The sequence below is a fragment of the Clytia hemisphaerica genome, unplaced genomic scaffold (assembly GCF_902728285.1).
Source record: "Clytia hemisphaerica strain Z4C2 unplaced genomic scaffold, Clytia hemisphaerica genome assembly, whole genome shotgun sequence".
Classification (NCBI taxonomy): Eukaryota; Metazoa; Cnidaria; class Hydrozoa; order Leptothecata; family Clytiidae; genus Clytia; species Clytia hemisphaerica.
The window spans coordinates 901,497-918,691 of record NW_027103744.1 but is presented as its reverse complement, the minus strand read 5'-3'; the positions used below and the strand labels follow the sequence as shown (position 1 = coordinate 918,691).

Below are 17,195 nucleotides of genomic sequence, written 5' to 3'. Positions count from 1 at the left end.
AAGAAAAATATGTTTTTATTGCAAAAACTAATAAAAAGCAGCAATAAAAAGTATCTGAGTATCAAACGGCTTTAAACCTTCAAAAGATGTAGAAAAAGAATCCCCTTGATGAAAACCATGTGTTTGATTTGCCGAGTTAAAAAAATAAAAGACAGAAATTGAAGCTTGCAACAGATTTACACTGGAAATACTTTGGTACAACACTGACTTATCACATCAGACTTATCGCTTGAGCCGCCATCTTGAAACACCACATTATGATCTGTAAAAACAACGCACGCTAAAAGTACCCAAAAAGTTAACCCGATCGGAAGAAAGTTTAGAAATCAAAGTGAGATCGGGAAATCGGATTTTTTTTTTGTCGTCTTATGGAACTGGAAAATTTTACCTATTTGAATGCTCAGCTTCGGCTGACCAATAAGACCCAAATTTTTTGTGTTTAATATCTCTCTTTATTAATTCAAGGTTGTTAAAAGATAAACAAACTAAAGAAATAAATATGTCACTCCCTCCGGAGAAAGTAAATGAATTGAAGCAAGTAATTCATGCTCATCTCAATCAGTTAGATATTCATGGTCAAATAAAGAACATTGTCAATGAATCAATGAAAAATACATCGCTGGATGAGAGCAGAGAAGGTAAATAATTTTTTTTTTCAAAAACTCATTTTAGTTTTAATTATAAAACACAATTTGCTTTCGCAAAAGTATCATAAAATTTTTATGAAAGCTATTTTCGTTGCTCTTTTTTCGAATTCTGACTTCCTTCTTGACAATTTTCTCATATTCATTGACTAAGCTCTCTTCAAAAAAGTCTAAAGAGTAATCTAAAGATTTTTCACATAACTATTGTAATAAAACCCTTATTATTATTTTATCCTAATGACCTGAATTTTTAAGGAATTAATATTTGACTTTGAAGACTTTTGCATTTTATTTACATTACAGATGAAGAGAAGAACGTTCTGAAAATGTTGAAAGAGCAAGGAGTTGTAGATGATATTTTATCAACTCTGAAATTTCAAGGACTAAAAGATAAACAAACTCCTTCAAAAAGGGTTTTGAAAGACAAAGAAGGAAGGTGGATACCAGATGAAGACAGAAGATGTAAGAATGTTAAGGGATTAGTTATTAAAAAATATAATATAAGTCATACGCTCTCATGTTGGGGTTGCTCTGAGAGAACAAGGGGGGTTTTTAATACCTATGTTGTTTGTTTTGAACTTAGTTATAATTTTATTATGCTGCACTGCAGTCTACTTTAGTTTTTGACTGAGAGGTTTACAAATTTTGGATCTGCCTTATTTAGTTTTAAAGGTTTTCTACGGGAATAAAAGGAGCTTATTTCAGGCAGTGTCTTCATGCTAGTCAGATAAATTAAAGCTATTTTTTTACGCAACGATATCCTGCAAACAAGTGAAAGATCGAAAGTTGTTTCGAGATGTGACCTCACGTTCTATTACTTTTGTAAACAAAAAAATTGATTTCGAGCAAACTACAATCGAACGTTTTGATTATAAGATAGAAAACGTTCATTTATTATAAACATAAAAACATTGGAAAGAGTATCAATAAAAGTCCCTTTGTTTGAGGAATGTTTTTTTATTCAATGTATTTTCATTTTTTCAAAACCTTTTTCTAATCCTTTAAGGCTTGATAAGTCCTTAGATCTTTATATCTGAAGTTGAAGTGTACCCAAACCTAGTCAATATTGAAACTTAATTGCTTGTGATTAATTGTGACTTAATTTTGTGATTTAGTTCCAATTGATCCAGGAAAGAGGTATTTGTACTTTCAAGTGACTGGAGGTCGAGCTTTTCTAGAGCATCTACAAGATCCTGAACCATATCCTGGCAGAGTTTGCAGTTACTTCACACTTCATGTTAATTTTATGGGGCAAAGGTACCATTCAAAAGATATTGCATGTGCTTGTGAACCTGCTTTTGACGAAGGTACTTTAAAGTTCATTGTTACCTTATTTTGTTGCGTTTTAAAGGAATAAAATAATGGAAAGATTTTTTTTTTCATTGGGCTATTCCAGAAAAAAATTTCACCCCCTATGTTGAGGAGGTCTTTTTTTAAAAAGGTGACCCCCTGGATTTTTTTCCAATTTTTCAGGACCCCCCTTGGGTTTTTCCTCCAATTTCTTTTGACCACCCCTGGATTTTCGACCTCGTTATACTCACCACCATGGATTTTTTTATTCAAAAAACCAGACCGCCCTGGACGTCACATCTCTAGGGGTACAGACTATTTCTGAAATAGCCCATTTTGTGCATGGAAAAGTGACTTTCGGACATTTTCTGTCTGTATACTTACTTTTGCTGAGAATCAACAGTATGCTGGGCCTATGTAAAAAATTAGGCAGATTGTCTGTATGGCCTTGAGGCGTGTTGTCTTCCCTGGCTTTTCTTTAGAGTAGTTTAGAATAATCTTTTTGATCTTTTTGGTCGAAAGGCCTTCAAAATAGCTACTACTTAATGGCTTAATTAATATCATGTCAGATGAAAATTTAGAGTATGGTAATCAACTGCCGCGTACCATAACGAAGCTCTAGATTACCATAGAAAATATTATATCTTTAAAATATTATGTTCAAAATATTTTGTTCAAAACCATTCTTTTAATATTTTAAGTTATCTTGGGTGATGAACCTCTGGGTAGTCCCTAGCACTTAAAATAGATCCTTACAAAATTTATTTTCATATCTATTAAGTCTTAATCTTAATTTCTTGCAGCATTCTTACTGGAGATCAAGCCTCACTCATCGAACGACAAGCAACCAGATACTCGGAACCTCTTAACAATAAATGACAAAATTCATGTCGTGATCATTAGAACTGAACCATCTGGTGAAAGCCATCTCATTGGTTCCCACTATCTTGAATGGAGAGGTATGTCTTTATGTATGTGGCCTTACGCTTAAAAAATAAATATGAAACAGAAATTGAACAGATGTTATCAATCATAGTTAGCAACCTTATAAAAAAAAAGTTGAAGGAAGTTCTACTTTTTTCATCCGTTACGTCAATTTCGACCATAGGAACTGCTTCATTTTTCAAAAGTTTTCGCTCATGTTGCGCGAAAATGGTGACCGGCCTTTACATTGACTAGGGTTTGCAACTCAGTCACTAAAAGTAAAGAACATCTAGATTTAAAAGACATCAGGTACAAACTCATCTCTTCAGCAGAGTATACTGTATAAGAAACATGATTCTTCTTTAACTTTAGGCATTGTATGTAATACGTCCTCTCGGATGCAGAACTCAGTTGAAATCAATGGTATCGGTGCTGAATCTAATGTTCCTATTGGTATCCTCGACATCAAGATGAACCTCATCCCCAGGCTTAATCAGGTGACAATATTCGTGGCAAATGATTTCATGGTTAACTATTTTCGCGGTTTCGAGTGTCTTCACAGGCTAATGAAAGTCTAATGCAAAAGATATTCGCCAAGCAACTTGAAAATTCGAACTCAGACTATCGAACACAAGGGAATTTCCGTGTTGACTAATTTCATGGAACTATTTTTCGCGTTTTCGGGTGTCTTCACAGGCTAGTAGAATTTGTCTAATACAAGAGAAATTCGCCAGGCAAATTGAAATATTTAATATCGATTCCAAATTTAAACCGAAAACCGAATTTAATTGTTTTATTTTCTAGGTCACAACTACTGACGTAATAACCACTCAATTAAACCTTGAACGAACACGTGTGGCGGAGAGAGACCGTTTATTTCTTGCTTATTCCAAACAATGGTGGAGAGAGTACTTACAAATTCGTTCAACGCACTCCAACAGATTAGTGAAAATCTTTGCACAAGACGAGAATTCTATACATCGTTTTGTTTGTTCTTACTTGAGACCCCTGCGGTCGGGAAGGTTGTTAGACACACCGAGACAAGCAGCCAGGTAGGGCAATTCAGGAAACCTTGTATTTCTTCCAATTCGCGCCGCCTTTTAATAAGAAGCGAGTATCTAAACTAGCATATACAAATTCTTGTGCTATCAAAAAGCTCGAAGGTTTAGATGCCTCTTAGGTAAAAAGAAATACTTTCAACTTTCAAAGAAACGTCTTAGATAAAAAAAATATCATAGATCCTAAGGCTATGCCCCTAACCGACATATTGTAATTTTATTCTTATTTGTTCAGATTTGTATCATTACTTGGGTACGAGAAGCATCCTGTGGTGAGCGGCACACGAACGGAAATGTGGACTTCTATGCATTCTTTTCTAGCAAGGGGAAAAGGGGTAAGAAGATTCGTGCATACAAAATTGATCTACAGTGGAACCTCTGATTAGCGGACACCATCGGGGAAAGGGGTTAGTGTCCGCTAATTAGAAGTGTCCGCCTTTTAGAAACTTTTGATCTCGGAGCTCCAATTTTGAAATTAGGCCACCCCAGGGTATCGAAAGTACAAAATTGGGGTCTAAAGTACTTATCTGCAGACACTAGGCCACAGAAGAACAAGAAAAAGGTCAAAATCTCGAAATATAACACCAAAATTGAAAATACAATTCGTTGAATGGGTCAAGGGAAAACTGGAAATTTGTAGAAATTATTTGAATAATAAGACTAATAAGTGCTTGAAATAAAAATATCTAAAAAAATTTTGGACGTTTGTGACCCGTTTAATATTCAATGTCCGCTAATTGGAGAGCTAAAATAGGGGTTTTGGCCATTTTGTGCGAAAAGATTTGTCCGCTAATCAGAGGGTCCGCTAATTGAGTGTCCGCCTTTTAGAAACTTTTTTATGAGGATTTGACTAGGAAACGGCCGGGGAAAATGAAATTATCCGCTAATCAGAGGTGTCCGCCTTTTAGAGTGTCCGTTAATTAGAGGTTTTACTGTACAACCTTAATAGTAAATTTTTTATATTTAATATTATACAATTCCTTGAGAGGATTTTATTTGAGGATATTGTATCGAATAATCCTTATGGAGGGCGGCCTATTTTGTTGCAGTGGAACCCAAATCCAGACTAACGTTGCGATTTCGAGTTGGGATTTTCTGTGTTATAAAAAACCGATTTGGATAGATTAGTAAAGAACGGGTTCTCGTTACGTTTCTTGCCCCCCCCCCCCCCGTCTTTGATATTAAATTTTCTTTTTACGATTTTTTCTGGATGTTTTTAAGGTAGCTCTTTTTTGTCAAGCATTCTTTCCGAAATTATTCAAATTAAATATCAAGCTAGGGTCATTTTAGCATTCAATAGGCTTGTGTACTCCTACAAAGAAAATGAGCTATTTCAGAAAAGAAACTTACCCTCGTGTTAAGAGGTCATACTTGGAAGGTTTTTGCAACAATTTCAGATATCATATTAGAAGTTTATTGTGGCTTGGATCACGAGATTTAAGTTTGGCTACATTTCGAGAGATTCTTCTCCCATCATCGCCTTCGGGCAATGTGGAGGATGTTTTCTCCACTATATGTATTAAGATTTCTTTTCTGTTTAAATTTCAGATATCCCTAGCCTTTTTTCTCGATCCTGAGGGAAGCCCTGTGCATTATCGCTGAATTGCCATCATATTTAAGAGACCTCTTTTCACCACCACTAGGATGTTGAAGATCATTGTGTTTTGCTGTGTTCTTTACTTCTCGGTTTTGGACTGGACGCTTATGTTTGCATTGGAACAAAAGCTAAAGGAATTTCCCATGCATGGGTTGTAACGATAAATCCTGATGGAACTGTCTTGTTTTGGGAAAGTCTAACCGCTCAAAGGTGAGGTTCATTCGATTTGTTTCTGTTGTTCCCTGAAAAGTATTCATTATACCAAAAATTATTTCAGACTTTCTCATGAAAGCTAACAATGGATAAACTTAAATTTTATGACAAATTTTTCGTTGATAATATCATAGCAATCAAAGGTTTTTGTTGCGACCTGATTGCACACTTTATAATAATTAGAATTAAATGGTTATGAGTGCTAAGGAAGTTTAACGGGTGTTTCAAAAAAAGTGTTCAAGTTTGAATTAAGAATATGAGAAAACTAAAAGAGTTATGAATCCAAACCTTTCACCATCAGAAAGAGGAAAGGCTAACTTAAAATTTTGAGCTATCATACTTTTAGTTTGCTTCACGTGTTCAAAAGCTATGAAAAAAATCCAAAAATTAAACTTTTCATTTTTTAATTGTCTTACGGGATCTACGGTCAACTGGATCGCGCTATTTATGAATCGAAGAACGGAACTTGGAAATGACTGCGGCTCGAGCCAATATAAATGAATCCTTTTTTTCTTGTTTCCGTTTAATTTATAACGGCTTGATCTTAGAATACAAACATTAAAAAGAATCCAAGCCTTCCCGCAAAAAAAAAAAAACAGCTAGATTATGCTGCCAGTGAGAGGAACCCTACGAGAAAAAAAATATAGTACAAAGGAATAGGAAATCTAGAAAAAAGAGCTAAAGTTGACGCTTTCTTATTCGATCTTCAAGAGGAATTTGATTTTTATCGAGTAAGGGAGCGTCGTTTATGAGAGTTTCTTGTTGACGGAGACTTTAAATTTCATCGAATAAGGGAATTTATCGAATATTAGAACGTCGAATTAGAGAGCGTCAACAGTAGATGGTTGAAACGTTAGACCATCTGGTAATTGCTCCTCTTCTTAACCATAGGTATCAACACCAGGAAATTAACCCTCACGATCCACCCTTAGCTAAACAAAAACAGCCGTCTTATCAATATCGAACTGTTGGTTGTATTTTTAATCACCAAGCTTTTTATGCAAACTCACAGGTGAGAAGAATTTGATTGGGCTTCTTAAACGAAAAGGTGTGAATGGGCTTTTCCAGAAATAGTTCGTGCCCCCCTGTTGAGGATATCGGATATCCAATGGGTTAACGATTTTCGTTCAAAAGTGGATATCCAGATGGTTAAATATCTACAAGGGAGCGGGTATCCAGGGGGTAAAGTGTCTTTTCAAGTAAAAAATACGATATCCAGGGGTAAGTATATTTATAAGGAAGGTAAGCATATTTATAAGAGAGGATATCCAGGGGGTTAAGCATATTTTTAAGAGTGGATATCTTTACTAATAGTATGATATTCAAGGGGTTCGATACTTCGAAAAATCAATATCCTCAACAGTACGGGTAATTTTTTTTTCTGGAAAAGCCCATTACGGCGGTCGTGGTATTAGACAAGGCTCTTGTCATATTCAAAATAAACAATGCCAAAAATCAATTAAACTTTTTTTTCATTAATGATGATCTATTTTGTTTTTGACGTTTTATCAATTTTTGACTTTTTGACTCCTAACACGACAAGGGCCTAGTCTACCATGACAGTCTTTTAAAATGTTCCTGTTTTTCTTATACCAGACGAGATATCTACCGAAATTTCAATTTTAAATGATCCGTATATATATAGACGAGTTTTGGAGAAATTGAATGTTGATACTCACAACCCGATACAGCTCAATATAATTATCATTCAATTCCTTTGGACAAAGTACGGTCAGACAAGAATATTGTGCGAAATAAAATGTTAAAATCGTAAATAAAAATGAAACGTTTCTTTTAAAAATCTTCCGTGTTTCGATTATGAGAATGATAATGGTACATAGTTATATTCTCTTAGCCTACAGACGGTGTTCACGTTTGTGCGTTCGATTTATCAAACAAGTCAGCTTGGAAAAGCATGAGTGCGGATGCTATACGTTCTGTCTGTGGATCAGGCTTGTCTGTAGGTATAATTTTCCTTTTCAATTGAATCAAATTTCTTCGGACTTTCTATAGTCTGTTCACTATATAATCTCGATAATGTTTTTTTTTACATTAACTCCTTATACTTTCATTGTTTGTGACGGTGGAAAGAAAAGGTTCTCACTGAAAACCGTTAATGATTTATCCAGATGATAGTGGACGGACTATAATATTTTACACTTATCAGGAGGGTTCAAGCCTAAGCTCTGAAAGAATCAAATGCAAAAAGGTCAAAACGAAAATATGAAAACTCCGACATTGACACTTTAAACATTGGATTTCAAGAAGCTAAAATGAAAGACTTATAGTGTTTTCACACCAAGTCCTGACAGAATCTAATGCTAAACAAGCAAAACCAAATATATTATTTAGAATATCTGATTTGAATATCAAACATTATATTCGAAAAGCAGCTGGTAACAGTATTTAACAAAGAACAAAACTTTTGATGTTGGAAATATCGTGGATTGGATCACGAGATTTACCTTTTGCCACGTTTCGAGAGATTCTTGTTGTCTTGATATTTGACGTCACTACTACAATAGATAAAAGAACCACAGAAAACAAATAATCCTCCCAAAATCAAAATCACAGACAATGACGATTACATTTTCTCCAAAAAAACAAATGTTTTACTAAAAAAAATCTCATCCGTCTTTTGAAGAACATGAAATCGTCATATTTAAATTTGTTATCAATGCTGAGCGAAGAACGATGTAAATAGGTTTTGACTAGGGATCAAATACTCGTGATTTGAGAACCTCCATTTCGCAAGAAGTCAGACTCTTATCTTGATGCAGTTGAACAAGAAACAAAACCCGTCATTGTAAACAGGTTTAACTTAGAATAAAATACTCGCAATAGAAGAAGCTTGTTTTACAAGAAATCAGACTCTTCAATCAACGAGTATTACACACCATCTCAAGCTTCTCAACAATCACCCTTTATGCTGAGCGAGGAGAGAAACCCGTCATTGTAAAAAGGGTTCGGATGAAAGAATCTGTTTAACCTCTGTTTGGCAAGAAATCAGATTCTTCAATCAACGAGTACAAAATCCCCATCTCAGCTTCCCAACGATCACCCTATGGTAAGCGAAGAAGAGACCCGTCACTACAAATACGTTTAACTAAAAGGATCAAATACGCATTATTGAAGAACTTGGTTTTGCAAGAAATCACATTCTTCAATTAAAGAGTATATAATCACCAACTCAGCTTCCCAAACATTTTGATGCTGAGCGGAGAACAAAATCCTCACTCTAAAAAGGTTTAACTAGGGATCGAATACTCGTGATTTGAGAACCTCCACATTTAGCAAGAAATCAGACTCTTCAATCAACGAGTATATAATCACCAACTCAGCTTCTCAAACATCATCTTGATGTTGAGCGAAGAACAAAATCCTAACTGTCAATAGGTTTTGACTAGGGATCAAATACGCATTATTGAAGAACTTCCATTTCGCAAGAAATCAGACTCTTCAATCAACGAGTATTTAATCACCAACTCAGCTTCTCAAACATCATCTTGATGTTGAGCGAAGAAGAAAATCCTAACTGTCAATAGGTTTTGACTAGGGATCAAATACGCATTATTGAAGAACTTGGTTTTGCAAGAAATCAGACTCTTCAATCAACGAGTATATAATCACCAACTCAACTTCCCAAACATCATCTTATCTGTGATGATATATCTATGATGTTGAGCGAAGAACAAAATCCTCACTCTAAAAAGGTTTAACTAGGGATCAAATACTCGTGATTTGAGAACCTCCATTTCGCAAGAAATCAGACTCTTCAATCAACGAGTATATAATCACCAACTCAGCTTCTCAAACATCATCTTGATGTTGACCAAAGAAGAGAATCCTAACTGTCAATAGGTTTTGACTAGGGATCAAATACGCATTATTGAAGAACTTGGTTTTGCAAGAAATCAGACTCTTCAATTAACGAGTATATAATCACCAACTCAGCTTCCCAAACATTTTGATGCTGAGCGAAGAACAAAATCCTCACTCTAAAAAGGTTTAACTAGGGATCAAATACTCGTGATTTGAGAACCTCCATTTCGCAAGAAATCAGACTCTTCAATCAACGAGTATATAATCACCAACTCAGCTTCTCAAACATCATCTTGATGTTGACCAAAGAAGAGAATCCTAACTGTCAATAGGTTTTGACTAGGGATCAAATACGCATTATTGAAGAACTTGGTTTTGCAAGAAATCAGACTCTTCAATTAACGAGTATATAATCACCAACTCAGCTTCCCAAACATTTTGATGCTGAGCGAAGAACAAAGTCCTCACTCTAAAAAGGTTTAACTAGGGATCAAATACTCGTGATTTGAGAACCTCCATTTCGCAAGAAATTAGACTCTTCAATCAACGAGTGTATAATCGCCAAATCATACCCAAGTTGGGTAAGCAGATCCAAGAAGAACGACATGTCACTTCGAATAACCAAATTATTCGGTGCAGGTTCGAATAACCTGTTATATTTCTAAATTAATTGACTGAATTTTGAATGTTTTAAAAGTAGCAAATGGATGGATAAAGATAGGCTGATAAGGACCTAGAAGAATTTTAATGCCGTTCTTTAACTCCAAGATGTTCAGATAGAAAGTCAAGAAAATTCACAGAAACTTAAACGTTTTTTTTTAAATAAAGTTTTCTTCGCATAATCTAATGTATAAAAGTAAAAATGACATATAAAAGCAACATCAATTTTTACTTTTAAACTTTAGATTCCAAGAAACCAATAAAGGAGAGGTATAGAAAAACCAGTTCGCGAGAAAAACCTTGTGAAATTTTCAGGTAAAAACCTTCAAAGAATCTTTTCGTAAAATGTCAAAATGAAATTTAGAATTCTAAGTCAGACCTATCTGAAAGATTATCTGTACCAAATTTTAAGTCAATAGGGCCACTAGAACTGGCTACGTCAAAATTTGAATTTTATGGACAGTTTTTTTGGACCACCCGGTACAAAAATCATTCAAATAATTCAACTATGTGATTCGACTTTTATTTTACCCAGGTAAAATTTTCTCTAAATATTCATCACCTAGGAACCCATCATTTTGTCGGAGCACATATTCAGATTTGCCATGAATCTACATATGTGATTCTGCAAAGATGTTAGATTCCTTAACGGACATTTTCATAATCTTGTAAAAATATTTTCCCGAATGTTCATTACCTAGAAACCCACCATTTTATTGGAACACATAATCAGATTTGCCATGAATCTACATATTATGCGATTCTGCAAAGATGTTAGATTCCTTAACTGACATTTTCATAATCTTGTAAAAATTTTCATTACCTAGGAACCCACCATTTAGTCGGAACACATATTCAGATTCGTTTATGATTCTGCCAGGATGTTAAATTTCTTAACCTTAACCGGTTTCGACTACATGGCTCGCAAGCTCGGTCGTTACTTGACCTCGGGCAATATTTCTCAGTATAGCCCTTACTAACCGGTCATTATTGTATTAAAGATGTTAGATTTCTTAAGATTTCAAAAGGATCGACAGGGCCGGCGAATCAATTTTGAAAGTGGAGGGGCCAAATAGTAAGTGTCTAAGTAGGCGCCACCATGGTTGGCGCCGACGGGCAGAGAAAGCAAAAAAGTGGGGGCCATGCCCCCCCCCCCCGTTTCGCCGGCCCTGATCGATGAACGAATGGTCTAGGGCGTCAGCACCTTCAAACCGATCAATATTCTCAAAGAATTCTTTAATGCTATTTAAGAAACGTCCAATGACGTAGTGACTTAGAAGATAGGAGAGTGTTAGATAACTGTTGCTGAAATAAAACCAAAGCAGAGTTGAAATATTTCAGTAGCATTTATCTAACACTGTCCAATGAAACTTGAAAATGAATAATTTCACGAGTTGAACTTTAACTGGGAATCCAATACTCGTTTGAAAAGGAGGTCCAGATTCACTAAGGAGTTTGACGTTTTTTTCAACGAGTATTAAATCGCCAATTTCTTTACATTCAACAATAATTTTGTTTGGTCTCGTTTCATTTGTTCAATCTATATTTTTTGGAAATGAACCTACTAATCATTGGAGCAAACACCATCAAATTAGAGATATTTTTCCAATCAATTAAACACTTGATTTAACGAAGTTTGTGTGATTCAACTTCTACTCTTGAAAGATTTGTCCAAATATTCATTACCTTATAGCAATCCATCATTTTGTCTAAACACATAATCAGGTTTGCCATGTATCTGTACTAGCTCCTAACAAGATGTTAGATTCCCAAAGATTCCTAAATGATGAACAAGTGGTCTAGGGCGTCAGTACCTCAAACCGGACCAAAATTTCCTTCCAATGTTCCATTCAGCTCAAAGATAACCGAACCGGCTGACCATGATCCTCATGAAGAGAATCGAAAGAATGTCTATAAAAGTCCCAGATTACTGGGCTAACTATATCAACTTTCCCTAAAACTGTTCATATTGAAATGATATTTCCAATCTGAAACAAACCTTCTTAAAATTGAGAAAGTAACCCCAAATAAAGAAATTACTTAGGAGTAAATATTCTTCAGCTGAGAAAACACAACTTCAATCGATTTATATCCTAATGTTTTAGAGGGCGTCTGAACGAATGGTCCTAGAGTGTGTCTGAACTGCAAGGGATGATTATTCAACTTTAAGAGAGCAAATTTAAGATATCAGAATTCATTCTCTAAAACGAAGAATAATAGACCCTTAATGCTTTTTTGACGATAAGTCAATGTTAGATACTGCCACTGGAATAAACAAACTATACTTAAAAATTTGAGAATGAAGAAATTCACGAGTTAAACTTCAACAGAGGATTCAATATTCATACATTAAAAGAGCAGTTTCATAATGAATTGACGTCTCTATCTACGAATATTCAATCGCCAAAATCATTACCTTCAACAATGGGTTTGATTGTCTCCTTGTTTCATCTTGTTCAATCTTTAATTTTTGGAGATAGAACTACTACTCGTTGGCTTAGACAATTCGAAAATTCCAGTCGTGATTTTTTTTTTCCCGAATTTTCCTCGTCCTTTCGGACTCAGAAGATTAATAACAAAAAATCACTCGTGCAGTTATTCTCGAATTGCAATTTAGTGTTAATTTTTATTTAAGATTCTGCACCTTTTTGGCTTGCAACATTTTACTTTCTTTTTTGTCTCCTTTTTTTTCGACAACAACACTCAACTTTGAAACTATTTGACGTCACTTTTCTCACAACACTTCGATATCGTCGTCGCTTTTTCTTTCCATAGAAAGTCTTGTTTAGTAAAATAGACAACTATCATGAAACAGCTGCAATCAAATAATGTATTCAACAATAAGCAATGAAGACTTTTGAATCCGAAGAATCTGAAATTGTCGAGAGTACGATCATCTTGCAGAATAACTCAGACTAACTCTTTACCAAGAAATAAAGATTGGAATCGGAATCGAATACTCGTTGATGAGGATATCGTATTTGCAAGAAAATTGACATCTTCATAAACAAGTATTCAATTGCCAGTTTAGGTTCTCCATTTACCTGACGGATGAAAACAAAACTTGTCAGCTAAAGCTTAAGCAATTAAAACACAGATGAGCTTCTAACAGGATGTTGGATTCCTAAAGATTCCCAAAGGATCGATGATCAAGTACCTTCAAACCGGATCAAAATTCCTTCCAATGTTTCGAACTCTTTGACTGCCGGCCCTCTGAAAAAGATCGAAAGACTATGAATATTCCATTGTCAACTCTGTTTCTCTAGCTTTTTGAAGAATACAGACTTTGGAGAACGAATTCATGCATATCAAGTTTCTTTCTGTTAAACGACGAATATTTACTATTTAATGCTATTTTTCTTTACTAAGAAACTTCCAGTGACTTAAAGACTTAGAATTTAGGACAGTTTTAGATATTGGCACTAGAATAAGCCGACTCTACTTTACAAAGCAATTGAAAATAAAGAAATCCACGAGTTAAACTTTAACTGGGAATGCAATATTCGTATAGTAAAGAAACAATTTCATAATGAATTTGGCCTCTCTATCAACGAATATTCAACTGCCAACTCCATTCTTACCTTCAAATATTTTTGATTGGACTAGTTTCAATCATTAACTGTTGGAAATAAACCCACCTCTCATTAAATTAGGTACATAAAATTGTTTAATTTTATGATCAGTTTAATCAAGGCATACCGATCTACATACTATTCCTCAAATGTTTAATTATGGATGCAATTCAAGAACCTCAGACTCTTCAAACAACGAGTATTTAATCCCAACTCAACTTCTCAAACATCACCTTGATGCAGAACGAGGAAAGAAACCCGTCGCTGTAAATAGGTTTAACTAGGGATCAAATACTTATAATCGTAGAACTTGGTTTTGAAAGAAATCCCCTTGATAATGAGTGAAGAACTACATGAAGAACTACTACTGAGAATAGGTTTAACAAGGGACCAAATACTCGTAATTGAAAGACCGTTATTTTGCAAGAAGTCAACGAGTATTTAATCACCGAGTCAACTTCCCAAACATCACCTTGATGCAGAACGAGAAACAAAACCCTCACTGTAAATAGGTTTAACAAGGAATCAAATACTCGCATTAAAAAAGCTCTGTTTTGCATGAAATCAGACTGTTCAATCAACGAGTATTTAATCACCGAGTCAACTTCCCAAACATCACCTTGATGCAGAACGAGAAACAAAACCCTCACTGTAAATAGGTTTAACAAGGAATCAAATACTCGTATTAAAAAAAGCTTGTTTTGCAGTAAATCAGACTCTTCAATCAACGAGTATACAATCACCAACCCAGCTTCCCAAACATCATCTTGATGCTGAGCGAGGACAAAATCCATCGCTAAAATAGGTTTAACTAGGGATCAAATACTCGTGATTTGAGAACCTCCATTTTGCAAGAAATCAGACTCTTCAATCAACGAGTATTTAATCACCGAGTCAACTTCCCAAACATCACCTTGATGCAGAACGAGAAACAAAACCCTCACTGTAAATAGGTTTAACAAGGAATCAAATACTCACATTAAAAAAGCTCGTTTTGCATGAAATCAGACTCTTCAATCAACGAGTATACAATCACCAACCCAGCTTCCCAAACATCATCTTGATGCTGAGCGAGGACAAAATCCATCGCTAAAATAGGTTTAACTAGGGATCAAATACTCGTGATTTGAGAACCTCCATTTCGCAAGAAATCAGACTCTTCAATCAACGAGTATTTAATCACCAACTTAACTTCCCAAACATCATCTTGATGTTGAGCGAAGAAGAAAATCCTAACTGTCAATAGGTTTTGACTAGGGATCAAATACGCATTATTGAAGAACTTGGTTTTGCAAGAAATCAGACTCTTCAATTAACGAGTATATAATCACCAACTCAACTTCCCAAACATCATCTTATCTGTGATGATATATCTATGATGTTGAGCGAAGAACAAAATCCTCACTCTAAAAAGGTTTAACTAGGGATCAAATACTCGTGATTTGAGAACCTCCATTTCGTAAGAAATCACACTCTTCAATCAACGAGTATATAATCACCAACTCAGCTTCCCAAACATTTTGATGCTAAGCGAAGAACAAAATCCTCCCTCTAAAAAGGTTTAACTAGGGATCAAATACTCGTGATTTGAGAACCTCCATTTCGCAAGAAATCAGACTCTTCAATCAACGAGTATTTAATCACCAACTCAGCTTCTCAAACATCATCTTGATGCTGAGCGAAGAACAAAATCCTCACTCTAAAAAGGTTTAACTAAGGATCAAATACTCGTGATTTGAGAACCTTCATTTCGCAAGAAATCAGACTCTTCAATCAACGAGTATATAATCACCAACTTAACTTCCCAAATATCACCCTTGATCCTGAGCGAGAACAAAACTCATCGCTGAAATAGGTTTTGACTAGAGATCAAAATACGCATTATTGAAGAACTTGGTTTTGCAAGAAATTAGACTCTTCAATCAACGAGTGTATAATCGCCAGATCATACCCAAGTTGGGTAAGCAGATCCAAGAAGAACGACATGTCACTTCGAATAACCGAATTATTCGGTGCAGGTTCGAATAACCGGGAGTCTACTGTATTTCTAAATTAATTGACTGAATTTTGAATGTTTTAAAAGTAACAAATGGATGGATAAAGATAGGCTTAACTACAAGATGTTCAGATAGAAAGTCAAGAAAATTCACAGAAACTGAAACGTCTTTTTGAAAATAAAGTTTTCTTCGCAGAATCTAAAATGTATAAAAGTAAAAATGACATGTAAAAGCAACATCAATTTTTACTTTTAAACTTTAGATTCCAAGAAACCAATAAAGGAGAGGTATAGAAAAACCAGTTCGCGAGAAAAACCTTGTGAAATTTTCAGGTAAAAACCTTCAAAGAATCTTTTCGTAAAATGTCAAAATGAAATTTAGAATTCTAAGTCAGAGCTATATGAAAGATTATCTGTACCAAATTTTAAGTCAATAGGGCCACTAGAACTGGCTAAGTCAAAATTTGAATTTTATGGACACTTTTTTTGGACCACCCGGTACAAAAATCATTCAAATAATTCAACTATGTGATTCAACTTTTATTTTACCCAGGCAAAATTTTCTCTAAATATTCATCACCTAGGAACCCATCATTTTGTCGGAGCACATATTCAGATTTGCCATGAATCTACATATGTGATTCTGCAAAGATGTTACATTCCTTAACGGACACTTTTCATAATCTTGTAAAAATATTTTCCCGAATGTTCATTACCTAGAAACCCACTATTTTATCGGAACACATAATCAGATTCGTTTATGATTCTGAACCTACTAATCATTGGAGCAAACACCGTCAAATTAGAGCTATTTTTCCAATCAAATAAACACTTGATTGAACGAACTTTGTGTGATTCAACTTCTACCCTTGAAAAATTTGTCCAAATATTCCTTACCTAGGAATCCATCATTTTGTCGGAGCACATATTCAGATTTGCCATGAATCTACATATTATGTGATTCTGCAAAGAGGGTAGATTCCTTATGGTAACTGACATTTTCATATTCTTGTAAAAATTTTCATTACCTAGGAACCCACCATTTAGTCGGAACACATATTCAGATTCGTTTATGATTCTGCCAGGATGTTAAATTTCTTAACCTTAACCGGTTTCGACTACATGGCTCGCAAGCTCGGTTGTTACTTGACCTCGGGCAATATTTCTCAATACAACCCTTTACTAACCGGTCATTATTGTATTAAAGATGTTAGATTTCTTAAAGGGGAACTCAACAAATTTTTCATTTTTATTTTTTTCCTGATTTTTGGTAATATTAAGTATAAAAATGAGAAAGAAAGTATACATAGGTTCGATCTTTCAAAATAAAAATCATGAAAAATCTCTCTTAACTTCAGTTAAAAATATGTTCAAAAAATCACCCCCTTTCTTTTTAAAAAAAATCGACTTCTCTTTGGA

General features: G+C 34.8%; 1 protein-coding gene across 1 annotated transcript in view; it reads left to right on the top strand.

Moving 5' to 3' along the window:
• Positions 1 to 458: 458 nt before the first annotated feature.
• Positions 459 to 17,195, top strand: part of LOC136805326 (centrosomal protein of 76 kDa-like) — a 70,067-nt gene continuing 53,330 nt past the window's right edge. The window contains exons 1-10 of the mRNA XM_067061915.1: positions 459 to 638; positions 948 to 1,106; positions 1,760 to 1,951; positions 2,738 to 2,893; positions 3,231 to 3,355; positions 3,663 to 3,910; positions 4,152 to 4,251; positions 5,560 to 5,723; positions 6,618 to 6,738; positions 7,582 to 7,686. Coding sequence (XP_066918016.1) covers positions 500 to 638; positions 948 to 1,106; positions 1,760 to 1,951; positions 2,738 to 2,893; positions 3,231 to 3,355; positions 3,663 to 3,910; positions 4,152 to 4,251; positions 5,560 to 5,723; positions 6,618 to 6,738; positions 7,582 to 7,686 — 1,509 coding nt within the window. The 5' untranslated portion in view covers positions 459 to 499. The remainder of the gene's footprint in view (positions 639 to 947; positions 1,107 to 1,759; positions 1,952 to 2,737; positions 2,894 to 3,230; positions 3,356 to 3,662; positions 3,911 to 4,151; positions 4,252 to 5,559; positions 5,724 to 6,617; positions 6,739 to 7,581; positions 7,687 to 17,195) is intronic.